Genomic DNA, 21922 nt, shown 5'->3' on the forward strand with positions numbered 1-21922 from the left:
AGGGACAATGTGCAGTGCGTAAAATGTGTAGACATGCTGTAATGATGAAGGGTGTATGATAAAATGCTCAAAAGCGGAAACCACACAACAGAACCACAGAACCACAGAAATAACTCTGAAATAATTACAGATTCCTGATCAATTAAGATCATTATTGAGATTATTGTTTGATACTTTACATCAATATTCAATTTAAAAAAACTGCTAGCTTCATTTTCTTAGTACAACATGAAATTTTCATGAAATTTTGCCTTATGTCAATATTTCAGGAAAACAATTTTTGCTATGTCCTGAGATAATGACATAACAGTAATTACTCAAGATGTCAAGAAAAGAAAATCAACTCGTTATCACACGTGTTTCCTTTTAGAGCTTCCATACAATACCACAGAAATGCCTAAAGGTCCCCTAGATTTAAGTGCAATGAGTTGGCCCATTGCCCTCTAAACATCACTAATCATACTACCACAAAGGATAAATGCAAGGTAGAAATCTTCATAAAATACTGCAGAAAGAGAGAGAAAGAGTGGAAGAGAGAGATTGTGTGTGTCTAGGACATTGTGAATAATTCCTCAATGCACTTGTGTACTTTGTGTTGACTTTGAGAACCGGTGGGCAGCGGCCCACTAGCAATGAGGAGAACCTGACAAGGAATAAATCACCCCGCATGATGTCATTATAAACGGCCTTGCGCTCCGCTGCTCCAGCTGAGCCGTGAAAGTGTGAAGGAGATGGTGACGAAGGAGGGTGACAGAGGGCCACGCAGTAACTGCTAAGCGACAGCCACACTGCTCGGTGAGGGAACGCACACAGAAGCAGAACGCTACAGCAAGCAGGAGAACACTAAATCCCTTCAGCAAATATTAGCTCCACCAAACAAACACAACCTCTGCTCTACAGACGTGAACAAAGTCAACAGTTTCTGACTCAGGCGCCTGACAAAAGTCATAATAATGTTTTGGGAGTAGTATTTCTCATCTTTATTCTCTTAAAAGGAGTGAAAGTAAAAGTTGCTGGCATACAGACATTATACATGCTAATCTTATCAGTCTTATCAATCTCATCAGTCTCAACTAATCAGTCTCAGAAATGGAATAATTGTGCAACTTTAAGCACAAAATCAGTTCATTTATTTAAATTAGAGACAGCATTTGTATAATTATTCAACTGAAAGAAATATAATCTGTAATAATCATATTATTAAATGAAATGACATCTTAAGGTTTCTGAAAGAGCAGATATCTTTCATATTTAGTACAAATTAAGACAGATAATGACTGCAAAAACATTATAAACATTTAATGACACATAAAACCTAATTTAATCTAATTCACTATAATCTGATGTATGCATAATCTAAATGCAAATCAAAAGTTTAAAGGTATTAACACACAAGATAGTCTGGAATGGAAGAGATTAGTTGATTTAAACATGTAGATGCCGGCTTGAACCCAAAGCAGTTTATCTTTGAGAATATATTCAGTGGAGAAAACTAAGCAACATATGAAGCCCTAAATGAGAAAAAGATGCAAACAATATTCATTATGTGTAAGAAAGAACTAAGTGATATCATCAAAATCATATCGAAATCGAAATCATATTGGATGCTGGGCTACTAGCCAAAATGCCTATATTTAATCAATTTTACTGCATCTGTGCACCATAGAGAAATAAATGTAAATCTGTACCATATAGAAATAAATGTAACATTCTCTGTAATGCTAATCCAGATATATGAAGAAGTTTCTATATTTTTAAAAGTGTCTACCCCTACTATCTACTGATTGACCATGTTTCATCATATAAATATGTATGCATTTGAGTCAGTGAAATCCTAAAAAGCATTTGAAATGCTTCGGTCAAACAGTATTTGACATCTTCTCAATGAATCAGCAGTGATTAGCTGACAGTATCCATGATGATAATGCATATTTTACATTCTGCTACAGGTCTCGCTCAGAGTGACAAACAGACAAGCTTGCTTACCTTTTAGTCATACACGGTTTCTATTTTAGATGTTTTTCTAAGTCTTTTAAAAAGCTTCCTAGTATTTTGGAATCATTGAATGGCTATGCATGGTTTGTTATCGTTTGGTTTGAAAGGTTGGCTTTTTTAAAATCTCAGTTTATTTAAATCAACAAAATGACTGGAAGATTACTCAGTGACACAGCGAAAGCCCTATTCGAAAACATGATTAATAAAGGATTATAGCTGTTTTTTAATTAGTATCACACTACATAAATAATGGGATTTCTTTACTTAATTACTTCCTGGAAAAAAGTAATTTTTCTACTCATTACTTTAGTTCTACATTACTCTCTAAAACCTGCACACATCTGCACTAACTGGAAAGTACAAGAGAAAACACAACTGTCCGTTCACTAATTTATTTAGAAACAAAGAGCCAATCACAGAAGACATCATTAAAAGGCATGTCACTATTTCTGTTTTTAATCAAGACACAGCCGGTTATAGAATTTGGGAGAAGTTATGTGGACATCCCATCTAAAAACTGAATTCAGCTGCTAGAGCCATACTCTTTGCTAACAGTTACATAAAATCAATCAATCACACAGCCATGCAATCTTCATAGACAAACACTGGCAGTAGAATGGGTCATACTCAAGAGGTCAGGAATGCCACCTTTGCCACAGGTTCATGAAATTTCTACCCTGCTAGATCTGCCCATGTCAACTGTAAGCTCTATTATTTATGAAATGGAAGCCAGAACAGAGCCACCGAGTGCTGATGCATATGGCGTATGTGGAGTTGTGTAAGGTATGCCACTATGGACCCTAAAGGAGTGGAAATAGCAGTTCTCTGGAGTGATGAATAGCACTTCACTGTCTAGAAGTTTAATGGCCGAATCCTGGGTTTGGTGGATACCAGCAGAATGCGAACTACCATATTATGCATGGCACCAACACTAAAGTTTGGTGAGTGAGGGATGATGGTTTGGGGCTCTTTCCAGGATTTGGGATAGTCCCCTTAGGTCCAGTGAAGGGCAACATTATTGCTACAGTATGGCAAGACATGCTAGACAACAGCATGCTTGAATTCCCACATGCACACTCCAAACTTTTGTGAAAAGCCTTCTCAGAAGAATAGAGGCTGTTAGCTGCAAAGTGGGGGCTATTTTATATTAAGTCCCATGGTTTTGGAATAAGATGTTATATAAGCTCATATAGGTGTGATGGTCAGATGTCAACATCCTTATATCAATATAGCATACATGTATACATTGTTCCTAGTTCAAAAAATGCTAGAACAAATAAGATTACAAGTGCATAAAAATTCTGGGTAAATATAATGCATTACGAGTTACAGTAGATTCCACAGGACAACTCTGATCAGCTACCAGACTGTCCCAAAAAAGAGTGTCATCAGCTAATTAGACCAGTGATAAAAGAAAAACTGAAGATGTACTAACCTGTTTGATACCAAGACGATAGGCCATAATGCGGTCCACTGCATTGGGATTCATCTGCGTCCATTGGAGTTTGAAGCCATACACGCTTGGCTTGTTCTGCCACAGGGCGCTGTATGTGTCATAGTAGAACTCTGGACCAAAGGCCTTGCCTGAAACAAACACATCATTCTTATTTACCATAAAAAACAAAAATGGCATCTAAACTGTCTAGCTTATTTTAAAATCATGATCACTTGGACCAGCCATGTTGTACTGCTGCATGTCCTTGAATAGTTTTACAGTTATACAGACAGTATTTCTGTTTAAATGCTTGAGTGTAGCTCATCTTGCTATGAAGCAGGACTCTGCACTTATGAAGTCTGCCCTTGAATGGTTATGTCAAACCAACTTGTAAACACATATTGTGAGTCACCCCATTTGAGCACTGGCCAGATAAAGGCAAATTGGAGTGGGAACATCTCAGATAAAAAAGACTGAATTTGGGATTTGCAAACCTTTACAATTATGTTGATTTCGCACATAAAGTGCAACATCTCTGCTGTGCAGTGGTAGAATCAGGGGTCATTATTTAATAAATGAATTGAATGAATCACTGGTCTGCATCTTTGAGGGTTGAGGCCAGAAAATTAAACAACTGCAAGACGGAGGGAGAGAGAGTGTGAGACAGAGAGAGAAAGAGAGAGAAAAAAGCCCATCTCTATGAGATCTTCAAAGGAGACACAGAAACAAAGCAAAGCTGTAAGGAACTAACTTTCTTGTATGACAAGCTGACAAGCCCCTCAAACCTCAAAACCTTTAAAAAAATTCTACAAAACACCACAGCACCAATCTCTGTCCATTTCTTTTTGAGCTAAAAGCCACTGTGTCATCTCAAGGTATAACCAAAAAGCAGATTCATTAATGGAACAGAAGCGGAGAAATGGGCAGAGGTTTTCCATCATATAGAGAACTCCAGCGTGAAGTGTTTGCTGCAAAAGTTACTGTTTCAGCAGAGGAAATTTCATGGTCAAGCTTTGCGTAGATGTCTACGAGGGGTGTGAGTAAGGGAAATCTTGCTGATGTCTGCAGGTCAGGGATTAGAACTGTCACCAGCGCTTATTCTATCCTCAGCTTATTAAGAGAGAAAAAATCTACAGGCAGTGCTAATGGGCCTGCCGAGTTTACTCTGTTTAATGCTTGGGGATAAATTCAGCTCCACTGGGAATCGCAGCTTGAGTGAAGATGTGTTTGCGGAGGTGAGCAAAATCACACAGCTCCACTCAGCCAAAGTAGAAAAATCAAAACCTTGCACAGGCCAGCTGATGGCCAGTTCAGCTTGATGTTCCACTAGGTCAAAAAGACTTCAAGGTTTCGCTTGATTACTTTTTTGGATATCGGCCAAAGTGTAGCACAGCACACACTGAAACAAAAGCAGCACATGGCCTTTGTGGTTCCACTGCACTGTTCACGTGTATTAACTGTTGAAAACCTTTAAGCTATATATAGCTCAATTGTTTCTGGAGTACAGCTTGTAAGTGTATATCATGGAATGCTCAATGTACAGTGCCCATTGACGTGTTGGAACACATAAAACAAATAACAATGACTAATCAAAAGGAAAATGGTAAATATTTGTGGCAATTATTGAAAATTATTATTGATACAATCCTAGGAATAATTCCATACTTTACACAATTTGTACTCCTGTTGTGACGTTAGCACTCAGCATTCAATCTTTTTCAACATAACCAATGTAAAGACTGACAATATGAGCTTATAACACAAGCTTTGATAAGTACACCATGAAAAAAAACAGCCTTTGCCCAAAGCCAATACAACCAAAAGCTCTCATAGTCGGTCAACAATCACATCTATACATGAATCTATATGTAGATAGGGAATCACTTGGACATATTATCCTCAGCCTGGTCTGAAAGTGGTTAAAACATCACCAGCATCGGTTGCCAAAGTTTAGACCTTTTGTCATTTCCTCTTAAAACATGCCCCATACTCAAAACTGTCTTCTGACATCCCACCTACAGTGTTTGAGTGACAGGAGTGCTCGCTGACAGAGAAAATGCAGTTGCAGTTGAGTTATACTATTAAGATAATGACAAATGAAATGATTAAAGTACTTTCTTTTCCCTACAAACCTTTTCTTGTCATTACACACACACACACACACACACACACATTTTCTAAGCCGCTTCTCCCTCAGGGTCGCAGGGGGTGCTGGAGCCCATCCTAGCGGCCATTGGGCAGAAGGCAGGACACACCCTGGACAGGTCGCCAGTCCATCACAGGGCAGACAGATAGACATACACAATCACTCACACACTCACACCTAGGGGCAACGTAGCATGGTAGCATGTCCAACTGACCTGACTGCATGTCTTTGGACTGTGGGAGGAAACTGGAGAACCCGGAGGAAACCCATGCAGACACGGGGAGAACATGCGAACTCCATCATTATACAAAGAAAGTCAAATGCAAATACAAATTTGCATTTGGTTTTTAATTATTTATTCTATAATGCAAACTGTCATGAAATGCAACTATAAAAACACAATCAGAATTTTCTAATTTGAAAATATGCAACATTCTGCCAGAAACTTACCCCTGAACTCCTTCTCTGTGTCTTATTGCATATACTTAGTGATGCACCGAAGTTCTAGGCTGGAACCAAAAACCATAGTTCAAGACACACCTGGTCAAAAACTTCTAAAACCTTAAAATTAAATTTTGAATAAACATACTACACAACAACTACCAGACAATAACAGGCAGTGACAGAAATAAAACTGGAATTTCATGTTGTGTGCAGACTTCTGATGTGTAATATATCTGTGAAGTAGTACTTTCTTTTCAAAATCCCATGACAGTTCCAAGCCTCAATCATCGTGTGTGTGTGTGTGTGTGTGTGTGTGTGTGCCCATGAGAGCAGTACAAGCTTTCAGTGGCATATAATGATTGTCACGATCCCTGTGATAAAAGCTGAGTTTACCTCACTAAAAGACTAGAGTAATTGAAGTGGAATTGTGTCGCTCATTGAGCACGTAACGGAGGTCGGCACTGCAGGGAGTCCATCTAGGCTTAAAGTAAAGCCAAGCACATGAATACTTCATGTCTGTCTCCTCAGAGATGTGCAGCTGTCAACCTGACAGGCAGCTTGCTAAGGAACTGATGCAGCACTGTTGTAGGAGAGGAACATGCACGGCCACAGGGCTACCGTAAGGAGCAGATGGAATGCACCTTGAAGCTTCTCCTTAACTGACTTACCCTCTATTTCATTAGCATTCCTTACAGCTTCTTGCAAAAGATGCACACATCAGAAATGAGCCACCATTAAGGAGGAAGCTCAGGGAAAGCAAATCTTATGTTTATGTGCTCATTCGTTTTCTACTTCACATTCAAACTAATTAAAGTCATTTGTTTCATTGCTAGCTGAGCCTCTATGCCATTAAACCTGCTAGAGCTGTCAGAGTTAATCGATTAAACTCAATTACACAACTAGAAAAAAAAATTGATTAAACTTTACCTTTAAGATTAGCCAGTGATTAGCTGGCAATCTGGATGATGATCATTAGAGATGTCCAATTCTAGTTTTCTTACCCTTCGATCGGATCGGAATACTATAATATTCAGCAACAGTCAATACTAATCTGAACTATCTTTGTTTTTTTGTAGATAATACAGCCACAAAATGTAGTTTATTGTTCAGATATGGGAGTCTGCTAATTAATACTGCAGTAAAACTGCAGTAAAAAAATTTAGTATGTGCATAATGTGATGATCTGGCCTGAAATGCTTTGGTTTTTGGCATACATTAAAAAATTACCATTGCATGATGTCTTTAATGACTCATGTTTAAATTTGGTTGATCTGTCGGCTACCAGTTATTTTAATATTTTGCAGTAAAATAACTTCTTTGATATGTGTATAGTGATGTGCACTCTAAAGTGAATTAAGTTGTTTGTGGGAAACTTAAGTGAACAAGTCTTACATACCATCACGAATACACAATGATTTTATATTGCTGTAAAAGCCATGCAGTAGCTGCTCCTATCTCTTGATTTTGAATGTGCTATTTCTGCTAATGCTGGTGTGTGTTCTGGTAAAGCAGGGTGTGTATAGGTATTCGGGCACACTTGATGAACCATTCAAGGCACAAGCATTCAAATACCGAATTCACTATTCGGGTACTTTTTATCACAGAATGATGTAGAAAATCCACAAACAAACGAAACAGTGAACTGCTGATTTTATGTTTTGACAAGACTGCAAAATGTAGAGAGCAAATACAACTTCGCTACTACAAAACACAAGTGCCTGAATGTGACTGAGACTTGAGCATGCAGGCAGCTTTGGTGTGGCTATATTGCTAATATATAAATACTGTAGCTGATAATGGCTTGGTCCAGAAACAGTGAAATGATTTTTCTTAGATAAGCTCTGACAATCACCTGTCAGAAGACAACAAGTCATCATCAGCATTCGGTGTTGTACTGGTTAACTTCTTAGATCTGTTAGCTCATTAGCTCATCTAGGAGGTATCCTTCATTACTCAACCCAAATGAAAACCCACTTCTGTTTCTGAATAATATTTTTTTAATGTATGTGTGCTGCCACACACATTAAAAACTGTTGTCATCTAAAAACAGTAAGCCTACAGCCCTACATTAAAGTCAGCAAAAGTCTGTTATTTTTCTTGCTTGTTTTTCTTACCTACTGTCAACCGATTTTCCGTTTAGTAACCCTAACTGGTACTGGAATATCAAAATTTGTCAAAAAAATGCACATCCCTACGATAAAAACTGGGAATTACCTAACAGAAAGCTTGATTTGTAAATAGACTTTGACCTCAATTTAAACAAACTGTAAAATATTTAATGTTTATTCTGCTTCTATGTCTTCTTTAAATATACAATCATACAAATTGAATTGCCAATTTAAGATTAGTTGTAAATATTAGTTACTTGTTCAGAAAACATTTTAAAAGTATGGCTTATTCCTTTATGAGCAAGAATGCGTTGAGGCTTGGCACTTGGCCAAAAACGCATCAGCAAATAGACTGACAAACATTTCTAACTGAGTCAGGATTTGTCATGGTATGAATGATATTAGTGGGTAACATGAACATCTGTGAAAACACCATTAATCCTGAAAGATGTGTACACATTTTGAAGCAACATATGCATATCTTTTTATACATCATCTTTTTCAGGGACATCCATGATTATTTCACAAGAAATACTTTGCATGTGTTACAAAAGCATGGTTGCGTAATCAGAGTGCAGGTGCTAGACTGGTCTGCCTGTCTCCTATTGAAAATGTGTGATGCATTATGAAATGCAAAATACAACAAAAAGGGCCCAATATGGATGAACAGCTGAAGACTTACTGTATAAACAAACAATAGCATAAAATCCCACTTTCAAAAGTGGATCAGTTTGTGACTTAAGTGTTGTTAAAAGGAAAGATGATACAACACACTTTTTTAAAAACATGTTCAAGGCATTGAATTTGAGTTCAAGCTAAAACATCAAGTACTGTATTTCTGTACTGTTTGTAAGTTAATACCTGTCAAACAGAATTTACTAGTCACTGCTTTGTTTGTAATAACCCCTATGAAAACACAAAAACAGGACTTGTGTACCCTGCCCGGATCAGGGTTACCGGGGCCCCACCTTGGAGCCAGGCCTGGGGGAGGGGCTCGCCAGCGAGCGTCTGGTGGCCGGACATTTACTCATGGTGCCCGGCCGGGCCCAGCCTGAAGGAGTTACATGAGTCCCCCCTCCCATCGACCCACCACCAATGGGAAGGGCAGTAGTAGGGGTTCGGTGCGTTGTGGACGGGCAGTGTCCGAAGGCGTGGGCCTTGGCATTCTGATCCTCGGTTGCTGAAACTGGCTTTTGGAACATGGAAAGTTACCTCACTGGCGGGGAAGGAGCCTGAGTTGATGCGTGAGGTTGAGAGATACCGGCTACATATAGTCGGGCTCACCTCAACACACAGCTTGGGCTCTGGGTCCAATCTCCTTGAGAGGGGCTGGACTTTATTCTTTTCAGGTGTGGGCTTTCTCATAGCCCCTCGCCTGTATGTTGGGGTTTTCTCCGGTGGACGAGAGGGTAGCTTCCCTATGCCTTCGGGTTGGGGAACGGGTCCTGACTGCTGTCTGTGCTTATGCACCGAACAGCAGTTCAGAGTACCCAGCCTTCTTAGAGTCCTTGGGAAGGGTGCTTGAAAGTGCTCCTCCTGGAGACTCTATTGCCCTACTGGGAGACTTCAACGCTCACGTGGGCAATGACAGTGAGACATGGAGGGGTGTGATTGGGAGGAATGGCCTCTCTGATCTGAACCCGAGTGGTGTTCAGTTTTTGGACTTCTGTGCAAACCACAGTTTCCTCCTCCAGTGAGGAGGCCGAGTCTGGGGACATGGGAATAGGCTTGTCCATTACTGAGGCCGAAGTCGCTACGGTAGTTAAGAAGCTCCTTGGTGGCAAGGCTCCAGGGGTGGATGAGATCCTCCCTGAGTTCCTCAAGGCTATGGATGTTGTGGGGCTGTCTTGGCTGACACGCCTTTTCAACATTGCGTGGACATCGCGGGCGGTGCCACTGGATTGGCAGACTGGGGTGGTGGTGCCTCTTTTTAAAAAAGGGGACCGGAGGGTGTGTTCCAACTACAGGGGAATCACACTCCTCAGCCTCCCTGGTAAGGTCTATGCAGGGGTACTGGAGAAGAGAGTTTATTTAGCTTATAGTCGAACCTCGGATCCAGGAGGAGCAGTGCGGGTTCCGCCCTGGTCATGGAACACTGGACCAACTCTTCACCCTCTCCAGGATTCTGGAGGGTTCATGGGAGTTTGCCCAACCAGTCCACATGTGCTTTGTAGGCATTCGACTGTGTTCCCCAGGGTATTCTGTGGGAGGTGCTTCGTGAGTACGGGGTACATGGCTCTTTGCTACGAGCCATTCAGGCCCTGTACAAACAAAGTAGGAACTTGGTTTGCATGGCCGGCAGTAAGTCAGACTCATTCCCAGTGAGAGTTGGACTCCGTCAGGGCTGCCCTTTGTCACCGATTCTATTCATAATTTTTATAGATAGAATTTCTAGGCCGTGAACTTCAGCTTTCACTGGATCGGTTTGCAGCCGAGTGTGAAGCGGCCGGAATGAGAATCAGTTCCTCTAAATCCGAGACCATGGTTCTAAGGCGGAAAAGGGTGGAGAGCCCTCTCTGGGTCAGGGATAGGCTCTTGCTTCAAGTGGAGGAGTTCAAGTATCTCGGGGTCTTGTTCACGAGTGATGGTACAAGGGAGCGGGAGATTGACAGGCGGATTGGTGCTGGGTCAGCAGTGATGCGGGCTCTTTACCGGTCTGTTGTGGTAAAGAAAGAGCTGAGCCATAAGGCAAGGCTCTCGATTTACCGCTCGATCTACGTTCCAACCCTCACCTATGGTCATGAGCTTTGGGTAATGACCGAAAGAATAAAATTGCGAATACAAGCGGCCGAAATGAGTTTCCTCCGCAGGGTGTCTGGACTCTCCCCTAGAGATAGGGTGAGAAATTCAGTCATCCGGGAGGGACTCGGAGTAGAGCTGCTGCTTTTTCACGTCGAGAGGAGCCAGCTGAGGTGGTTCGGGCATCTGGTTAGGATGCCTCCTGGACGCCTCCCTCGGGAGGTGTCACAGGCGAGTCCACCTGGGAGGAGACCCCTGGGAAGACCCAGGACACGCTGGCGTGACTATATCGCCCAGCTGGCCTGGGAGCGCCTCGGAATCCCCCTTGGAGAGCTAGTGGAAGTGGCTGGGAAAAGGGAGGTCTGGGCCTCATTGCTTAGGATGCTGCCCCCATGACCCGAACCCCGGAGAAGCGGAAGATAATGGATGGATGGATGGATGGATGCTTTGCTTTCATTAGCATTTCACATATTATCCCAACATTTTTTGGAATTGGGTTTGCAGTTCCACACTGCAGACATTTAGATTTCTTTGGCATCACCTCACAATACACCTCACTTCTGCAGGTTGTGGGATACTGTGCATTTACATCACCTCTACAACAGCAGCAGGAGTAAAACACTCCATCAATACTGGATTTTCTTGCTCTCATCCCCAGGTGTGTAGGAACACAGATGCAGACTGCTGTTCATGCAAGGCTTAGGAGGAAGAGGCACGCTTCCACGATGCAGCAGAGGCTCATCATCAATGCATGGACTGTGCAAAATAATGATGGTTAGCACATCCTAAAGCATGTCATGATCTAGTAGAATTGCCCAGATGGATGAATGCTTTATTGGTTGGGCTGGTGAATGAATGACAGAGAGACAGAGAGACACAGAGTGTGAAAGAGACAGAGAGTGTGAAAGACAGAGATACACAAGGAATCAAGGAGAGAGGATATGAGTGATATAATCCTATTTTACGCCTGCTGAGCAGAGCAGGAAATTGTCAATGCAAATTAAATGATTAGGGGTGAAACATCTCTAAGAATAACCTATGCATCAGAAAGCAGGTAGCTCATCTCTTCCCACATCCCTCTCTGGTCCAGGATGCCTCATCAACCAGCTGGGATTTCAGCCATGAATATTCAACAGTGAGGGCAGGGCAAAAAGGAGATAGAAAGAAAAACGCAGTAGCACTCATTTATAAAGCGAACAGTCGTGGTACAGTACCAGGTGTGTGCTCAGACCGCTTATGAGGTGGCACAAAATCAAAGACAAATGACTCTCTGGTCTGCAACTGCTCAGGATGACGTGGAGGATGAGTTTTTATCTGTGCCAGAGTTGGCCATGCCAGCCATCTCTTGGCATAGCATCAACACTGCAAATAAAATTAGGGCACTGCCAGGGTTGTTTTTGGAATGGTCTGAACTGTGGTAAAAAGGAAAAAAATAATAGTAGGGCGTTCCAATTTAACGTATCAAATCCAAAATGCATTCAACTCTCTTACCTGTTACCAGGAATGTACAGCGGCCAGCACCGGCTTCATTGGTGATGTCACAGGTGTAGGCACCATAGCCCTCGCGGTTCAGTGCCCTCACATGGTACTCGGTCTCATCACGTGTGTCGAACTGTCCGACAGTCAGCAGCCGTGTGCCTAGCTTCCACTCGTACTTCAGCACGCGAGACGGGTGTGCACGTAGCACTCTGCAGCTCAGGCTGAAGGCTCGGCCCAGGCCCTGCCGAATCTCTGTGTACACCGGCTCCACCGCTGGTGGGTCTGTTGAGAAAAACAGAGCACAAGCTTTCATCATTGATGCCCCGTCAGCACAGAAAACAAAGAGGCTCTGAAAAAAAAACATCAAGTCTACACATTTGTACTCATGTACGAAGGCTTTTCTACATGTTTGTGCATTAATGCAACTTTGAAGATTCTAAAAAGAATTTAAAGTACTGAGATTTGTCTTGATTTGTTTAACACTTTGTAGTTATTGTTAGAGCAGAAACTGTTCATTATGAACTCTTTGCTAAAGGGACAGCCTGAGTACCAAACTATAATAATACATTGTCGCTAGCTTCTATGGGTTTTTCAATGTAGCGGTGGTGTTCACTTCTCAAACAGGGTTTAATACTACTTAAGGCCAACGCAGAGTCTTAGTTGTAGCCTATACCATTGTGAGCATTTAGAATCATGTGCTGGTGAGTCTCTGCAATGGACCCTTTTCACAGGAGCCACACTTATTCACTTCAGCCCCAAATAACTACTGCAGAAGTGATATCAAAATGTTACTGTATAATGTAGTGTATTATATCGCTCAAGCGTTAAGCTGCAGCAGCCATACTGTAGTTTTTGTACACTGTCACAACAAATAGTGAAAATAAGAAATGGATCGAACCACTGACTTTAAAAAGCTAAAATGCTGCGTGGTTTAGCTTTGTTTACTGCTGCAGCAGCTGCTCACATGAAGCAGTCTCTGAGTCTTTGTAAAATATGCCAGCGATTCTTGGAATATCTATGTTTTAAAATGAAAGCAGAATATGTATATGTAGTGTTCATTTGTTTATATTTAGCTTGCCATAAATGTGGTTATTATCTGTTATCCAGCTAACATAAAGCTTTCTGCATCAAACTTACCAGCTAGCTTTGTACTCATGTCTTAAAAAAGCTCACTCAACAGGCAATAAACTGTCAATCATGTAATTTCTCCTACATCAGTTTTGTATGAACAGCTAACGTTAGCTGCCATGTTATGTCAGAGACGTGGCACGGCTCTCCCACACCACACACACCTGTCAGAAAAGTGAAGTCAGAATGTCACAGCATAATCATGCCGCTAAGATACAAGCAAGGAGTTGAGTTTTCAAGTGAGTAGTGAACGGTGGACATTATCCGATTTAAAAATTGGAATGAAACTAAAAGAAAGACACTAGCAGATCAGTAATATAACTTGTTTTAGCCAGCTAATGTTCGTTACTCATATAAAGCTGGTTTTTCTGCAACTTAATGTTACACTAGCTAGCTATTTAGAACGTATATCCTGCTAGCCTGCCATTAGCAAGAGAGCTTAAATGAAGTCTATCAAATAGACTTTAGCCTACATATAAAAATGTTGGTTTGCTATTTTAATGTTACAGAAATCACTATCATACTATAAATGTGCCACAAATATGGCTCCACATTAGTTAGCATTAGCTGGTGGCAGCTGCATAAAGAAAGCTGGGTACACTGTTTGGGAATATAGCTGCTGTTAGCAACAGCATCTAACTAGTGTAGCTAGCTACATATAAATTATATCTATCAAATTAGATGGAGAAGCTGGAAATGCATAGAAGGAAAATTCTACCAAGCAGATGTTATGGTTTGTGTCACTGTGATGTGTAGTTATACTTCTGGGTTGTGGTGCATTGGACTACGGCGTAAGGTACAGCGTAGGGTATGCAGCTACATGGTACATATGCCATACCTGTGGCACAGATTTGACAGAGAAGCATAAATTGTCTCTGCTTAAACACAGACATTTCACAAACATTTGAAATTGTAATAGAAATTCAAATGGCACATTCTTTACGTTGCATGTTGCAGTTGTGAATCATTTGGTAAAGTCTAACTCTGAGTGTACTAGAGTAGAGGTGCCTGCTAAGTTTTAATCCTGGTTAAATAAAACCATTCGGATCACAGTATTACTTCATATACTCACACTTTGCTGACCAAAAACACACATGGTGCAATGTTGCTGGTGTGGGTTTTCTCTCTTTCAGTGAGACACAGTTTGTGCACAGGCACAATGCCTTCACAATTTAAAATGTGAAAAAATATCAAAAATAAAAGGAAAACTGTTCACAAGTAGGTGTGTCCAAACATGTTATTGCTACTGTACGAACATAATGACTCACTGACAAATGAGCAAATACGGCATGCAATAACAGGCCACAAGAGATCAGTGAGCAATTACAAAATTCACTGATGCTTTGAAGTTAATGTGGTTAATGTGTATGTGAAAAACTGACTGATACTGTATAACCTACAGATGTGAAGAAAGGCAGAGCTTAGCAGTTTTTCAGAGAGCAACATCAAAATACACACTGGAGCATCTGTGCAGAGACAGCTGTTAAAACCGAAGGATAAACTGGAAGGTGGCACAAACTGAACACTACTGACTCATTCTGCATGTAAGATTTGGGCAATGAATCATGAAGGGGTTGAGAGTCGAGATACATGCACACACTTGTCAGAGCGTGCACAGAGAAAGACAGCGGCCCCAAGAGTCCTCTGTTTGCTGAGCGATAATCTGATGTCCTCAGAAGGGTACTTCTGTCGACCCAGTGTTTGCAGTTTTTCTGTGTAATTTGAAGAAAAGCTCAGAGGATGTGCTTGCTACTGTAGTGCACAGCATTGCTACCGAGGCCCACTGAGAGTTGTGTGTGTGTGTGTGTGTGTGTGTTTGGTTTTATTTTTGGAAAATTCAAAGATTCTCTTTGTGGTTCCATACAGCATGTTCCAGTTCCAACTGAATCACTCAACATCATACAGCGCCATCATGTAGCCATTTCAGTGTGAGGCAGAGACAAGAACCCAAGTCAGCAAGTCGGTCTCAAGTAGCATGTTGATCTGACTCCACCGACTTGACTTCATGCTTAGTGCTTAAATGACTTGTGACTTGACTCACACCAGCACTTAAATGACTCCCAACTTGACTTGGCCCTGCACTTAAATGACTCATGACTTGACTCAGAATAGCACTTAAGTCACTCGCGACTTGACTCTGACCTGCGTTAAAATCACTCCCAAATTTATTTGGAGTCATGCTTAAATGACTCGTAACTTGATGCAGACTCCTGAAATGATAACTGACTTGACTTGGACTTGTGCTTAAACAACTTGTGGCTCGACGTGGACTTGTGCTTAACTGACTCATGACTCATCTCTGACTCAACATTTAGAGGATAAAAGCATGAACAAAATGTACAGAATAAGGCCCGCCTTCTTAAAGTGGTAAATGAGGTTTCCAAATCCAGTGATTTTGCCTTTCAGTTTACTACAGTCATATGTAGCGTAGGGTTTTTCTTATTTTCTTTTTTACTGTTTCTATTAGCACTCTTGTTTTTTGTTTATTGAATGAACTATTTGCAATAAAAGCTAAGTACATCACCAGCATTCCTGCCCAAGTCATCCTTTTGGAAAAGGCACAGTGACAAAAAAGGAGGGTATTATCCAAGAGAAGCAGAAAAACTGAACTTGCTCTGGCCCCAGAGCTACTTATGGGAAAAAGTCCCATAAGTCCTTACAACCATAGCCTGTAGGCAGAAATCATGAAAAGTCAATGGCTGTAAAAACAAACTATAATGCTTTTCTTCTCACAGCCTTTCATTGCAGAAAAAAATGATCAGTCAGAAGGACAAAACAAAGCTGTAAATACAGTGAATCTAGTGTTTAAAGAAAAGAGGCAAAAGCTCATTTATTTTTATTTATTGATTAATCGAGGTGAACTTTAACTGTTATGGATCACAGTCCGCTAAATGTAATAAAAATTCAATTGGATTAGCTATTACGCTAGCTAGCAAGCATACTTACAAACTACAGATTGACCAATTATATCAAGTTTGTTTTGACCCTTTATTTTAAGCACTGCATTTACTGAGTGTAGCACTTCAGTTCTTTCTTTCAGACTGAAGGCTTTTCTGTAAGCAAAGACTTGTTTTTTAAGACCTGCTCATTTCAGCTAATAACGAGTCTGAAATTTTCTACTGAAGACTTGAGAATCCATTCAGAGTTGCACCTCAGAGACCCGAGACTCGACTCAGGCTCGCATGAAGTGACTTGAGAACATCTCTGGTGTGAAGTGCTCTATTCACGTCAAACCTTCCATTCCTATCAGTATGTAACAGAAAATGTGTTACCTCCATTTTAAAATTGTAACTTTAAAAGGTCCCATATCCTACATTTTCTTGCAATATATTTTACATTTATTATAGTTTATTTTATTATTATGTGGGGTTTGCACTATCAATTGTATTAGCAAATGAGTAACTTATTGATTATTTTGATGATTAACTGAATAATCAACTGATTTGGTTTGTTTTTTTTTTTTTTTAAGACAAACCATAAATAAGAATAAAGAATTGTGTAGCGACACAGACGAAATCAGACGCTTGCAGTAAAATGAACAAGGTAGACTTTATTGAAGAAAACGTAATACGAGCTCGTAGTCAAAAAGGACATGGGCCAAAACCAAACAATCTGAAGGGCGAGACACAAGATCAAAGTCCAGAGAACAGTCCAAAGGTCAGAACACGGAGATATTATCACAGGCAGATAATCCGAATAGCGAAAGAAGTAATTGGTAAACAGGCAAACGGGTTAGAAACAATCAGGCATATATACAACGAAAACGCTCAGTATGTTGACAAATGATACAATACTTCGCACTGATCCTATGCTAAGCCCGGGCTTAAAAGCTAAAGCTAATTAGCACAACACAGGTGAACCAAATTAGTATTCAGGAGAGTGAGACCGGTGATTGGGGTATGCAGGCAGGTCAGAGGTGGCAGGAGACATGTGAATTCCCAGAGGAGTCCAAGTGAGTATCAGAGCCCAAGGGGTGCGTAACAAATTGACCAATACACAATGCTGAATAGTGAGAAAAGACATGAATCTGTCAAAAGAGGAGAAGATAATATGATGAGATATGATGTTCTGTGCTTTTTTACTACATATAAAGTGTAGCACTTCAGAGTCTTCCCTTCTCATAAATGACAATCCATGACTTTGTAAAGCTCACTTCACAAATTCTAAATTTTTATCAATCAAATATTTGATTTTTTTCTCATAGTGACACTTTGCTAAGGTACTTAGCACATGTCAAAATGAGAACACATGCTATTTTAGTAACAAGATTACCAAGTGGCAGGGTAGCTTATTGGGTTTGAAAATGAAAATGGCATTAGCAATTGAAGCCCTCAGTATATGCAGGCAAATACAGTCCAGATTCAGTCCAACAGCCTTAGTCTTACCTCCTTTTCTTGCTTTTAATGCAATAGTTCAGCTGACTGTACATATGAAACTGAAAACTGTGCAACCAATTAAAATTCTGCCAACAAACTTCTAATCCCTGATGATCCACCACACTGTCAGGACCCAGAAAAATCAGTGATTTGATATTCGCACTGCAGAACACAAACAAGAACAAGGAGCCACAACTGTTATGGTTAATTACAGCTAAGCCATTATATTCAAACTTAAATAAAGAGCTACAAACTGTACATCTTCTACCTACTAATGCCTTCTGTATTCCAGACAAGCAATTTCATTCAGGTGGACTTAATGCTCTTTGTAGCTTGATGTGTACGGATTATAATTAATCCCCTCCATCTAATTCAGGTATGCTAAAATCTCTGTTGGTTAATATGAGGGAATTAAAGCTACAATCAGAGACCAAAGGTACATTTATATGTTTGACATCATTAAGCATGATAGTGGAAAAGACATGACAATTCTCTTACAATCATTCAGAAGGAGGCAGTAGGAAAGAGGGGCAGAGAGACAGACAGAGAAACGGACAGAGAGGCGTGATGCATCAGAGAGAAAGCAAGACTTCTTTAAACAGTTTTTATTTCACTCTAAATGACAAACAAGCCCCCACACTGTGAGTGGATTATAGACTGTACGATACAATATCTGTTACAGCTGAGGTCAACAGTTCAATCTCCGCATTGACTGTACATGGGCAATGAGGCAAGGCCAAGCCTAGCGCATTTTGTCATTCTGAATTTCACGCCTGAGTTTCCCAAATTGAACCGATCCTGGCTGCCATGTAGCCAGTGGATGAGGGTTTGATAGACTAGTCATGGAGGTTATCACGCTCTCGTGCTGTCAGAGAGCAAGCAACATTTTGTACTTACAAATCAATTTTCAGCAATAAGGACAGGGGGGATGCAAGGAGGTAGTTTGTGGTGCTGGAATTGATTGCAAATGGAGGAAAGAGAGAACAACAACTTCATAGAAATTAAGGGGAGAAGGTGAAGGACGGCTCAGAAATAAAAATGAAACAACAATATAAAGATGATAAAGCTCCCTTATGAATATGCATTCAAATCTGGAAAACACACAAGGACATCATGTGGTTGTGAAAAATAGGCTAGTGGATGTTTGTGGCTTATAAAGTGAGGAAAAGGCCTTCCCCAGGTAAAGTGGTTAAAAAACACTTTAGAATAGAGTAGACAGGAGAAAAAATCTATACAAATTTGCTGTTTTCTAGTAGGAAGTCAGTGAACATAGGCTATTTATCAGCCTTTTTGGTTCTGTTTGACTAGACTAGATTTTCTAGTGGACACTTAGCCGTTGTAGAGAGATTAGGATAATGAAAGTTGTCTTTGATTTTCAACCCCAGCACTGCTACTTGTCACTAACTTACTGTCAATCATGTCGTGGACTTAAAATAAATTTCAAATAAATTCTCTCCTCAAGTATGCTACTCTTGTAAACTTGTTTTTTTTAAATTACATATTTCTGTTGTGGCAGCTGCTGAGCTTGACATGCTCTGGAAACATTCATGTTGCTTTAAATATCACTGTTATTAACTTTTCATCCAGAGGGAACCTATGTAAGCACATCCTCATTGTGTATAGACAATGGAAAGCTGCTTGACTGGTCAGTGGCTGCTGTGTGTAATCTGCCAAAAGCTGAAACCTAAAAAAAAAAGTAACTTTTTTTTGTTTACATTGGGGTTTAATGCTGTGCTATAATCACTCATGTATTATTCTCACTCAACTCCCTGGTATAAAAAATGACTGGATATCAACCTTCCGGTAGATAGCTCATTTCTCCTACCACGAGACCACTGGCCACCCTAAGTTTCCTGTGCTTCAAATATTATGCTGCTATTTCTCCCTTAATTTAAAAAACGAATTTTATCCATTTGTGATGAAATGCTGAATGAAGGATGTCTCTTCCTGTCAGCGATAATGCAGTCTTTTCACCTTTTGTCACTCATTTTTTGCTACATGTGCAGTACTACAGAAAAAGCTGCAAAATGGCTTGAATCAGTGGAGATGACTTGCCTTATGTTATAATTGGGTTAAGCTCAGGTCGACCTTAGTTGAAGTATGTTACATCAAACTGCTGTTTACATGATCACAGAGCGCTAGTCTAACTAAGCTGAGATAGACTAATATTAAACCAGTGCTGTGCGTGTGAGTGTGGTTATTGGTCATAATTTCTGAATTGCCTACTTCAGTCTTTCTTAACCCTGCTTTCTGTTGATTTTAGTATTACTCCCTCCTCAACTTCCCAGCTAATTAACAACTGAACTAGTTGCGTTAGAACAGGGAGAACTAAACTATGCAGGGAAACTATGGGAAATTACTACAAAGGTTACTATTAAACATTGCATGGAAGAAGTGGTCCAAGAAAATGCCTGAGAACCACTCACGTTCATGGTTTAGATGCAGCTATGTCTGGATAAGATGTTTATGTACACAAAGGAATGCTCTACCAGAGAGATCAGAATTTAAAGATGAAATCACCAAGTGAGTTGGTACAGGCACCTCTTTAATAGACAAGTACAGATACCTAGACGGCATGTTGTTTGTTGTTCTTTATCTAAGGCAATACGTCCTCCACATTGGAGTGCTCAAGAGCCACTTGTAAACAAATACATGTGTATTGAGATACGATGAGTTGTCATGGTAAAATCAGCCATAAATTCCTTATTATTCAACCATCTCGGTAGCTTTTATTTCTATTTAATAACCATGATTGTGCTGGTTAGCTGGCCAGAGCAGCAGGAAAGTATTCAGTCTGCACCTGATGTTAAAAACCAAGTTCAGTGCAAGCTCCGGTATAAACACAATGTCACACCCATTAGCAAATCCATCAGTGTTTGAATCATTTCTAATTTTAAAGCACATTAAAATATAACAAGTCCCCTGAAAAGAAAGAGGCTGAAGTTAGCATTCTATTAGTCAGCTTCTCAGTAGAAGTTTCCCGTTCCATCTTAAGTGGTGCAACAGTTACATTGTGGTGTGTGAGGCTGCACTAATTAAGGTGAAATGGGAAAATCTGAATAAGATGACTTCAGCTTTGTGCAAGAAGGTGCTAATAAAAGGTGCTAAGAAGGTGTTAATTGTGAATATCTATATGGACTAAGGAAACATAAACATAAAGAGCCTTATTTTAGCCACAGCCCTGCATTTAAGAGGCCACATGGTGAGCAGTTTGATCACATTATTTTGAATTAAATGTGTCACAATCTGAAAATCAGCGTGTACCATTAATAACTGTCATAACTAAAACAAATATTTTATGCAATTATGTACACTTATTTGTGTTTTAAAGGTGTCCTTGAATGGAAAGCTGCATTTACATCGGCACAGTAGAATAAGGAGAGTTTGGTACACGGAACTGACATACCATGAACCTCAAACTGTTGTCCCCTGCTTCAAAAGCAAATACTGTTTGCAGAAGAGGGCAATAAAACAGGCCAATTCCAAAGTCCTAAGCTGTTACATAATAGTCTTGACTCATTAATATTTATGTACCCAAAATTTATATATACACCAGCTTAGGTTCTAAAAAATGACAACAAAGCAACATCAACAGAAATGGCAGACTACTTGCAAGTATTATACCATCCCTAGGTGTTAAGGGCAATTTTCATACCCTTCCCAATGAACTGAACTGTCAACAAGCATGATTGATGTTTATCTTTTAACAAGGCTGAAGCTGGCTTACAATTTGCCATCTACTTTAATCCAATGTTCTGATCCACCTACAGCATAGCTTGTACAGACACCAGAATCTAACTGCAGCACCACTGAACAGAAAATTCAGAAAGCAAGCTGGTGAATATGAAGCCAACTTCAGCTCCCACATCTTTAACAGGATCCTGGAAACCTGTAATTCACATATGTTGGTTTGCTCTGCACATTTCACTTTGGACAGTTTCTCAAACCATGGACTATACTGAGCAGGCATTTGACACTGATGAGATTGAAGAGAGAGGCAGTTCCAACTTTATTAACAACACAACTCCAACTGAAACCTGTAAGGAACTAACCATGTTGTGTGATTTTTGAT

General features: G+C 40.3%; 1 protein-coding gene across 4 annotated transcripts in view; it reads right to left on the bottom strand.

Annotated features, from left to right (window-relative positions):
• mdga2a (MAM domain containing glycosylphosphatidylinositol anchor 2a) overlaps window positions 1–21922 on the bottom strand; it is a 223814-nt gene that overhangs the window by 61230 nt on the left and 140662 nt on the right. For all 4 annotated transcript variants that reach the window (XM_037542047.1, XM_017713808.2, XM_037542048.1 and 1 more), the window contains exons 9-10: window positions 12359–12628; window positions 3431–3579 (exon numbers count right to left, since the gene is read on the bottom strand). In XM_037542047.1, coding sequence (XP_037397944.1) covers window positions 3431–3579; window positions 12359–12628 — 419 coding nt within the window. The remainder of the gene's footprint in view (window positions 1–3430; window positions 3580–12358; window positions 12629–21922) is intronic.

Source organism: Pygocentrus nattereri, chromosome 10 (genome assembly GCF_015220715.1).
Source record: "Pygocentrus nattereri isolate fPygNat1 chromosome 10, fPygNat1.pri, whole genome shotgun sequence".
Classification (NCBI taxonomy): Eukaryota; Metazoa; Chordata; class Actinopteri; order Characiformes; family Serrasalmidae; genus Pygocentrus; species Pygocentrus nattereri.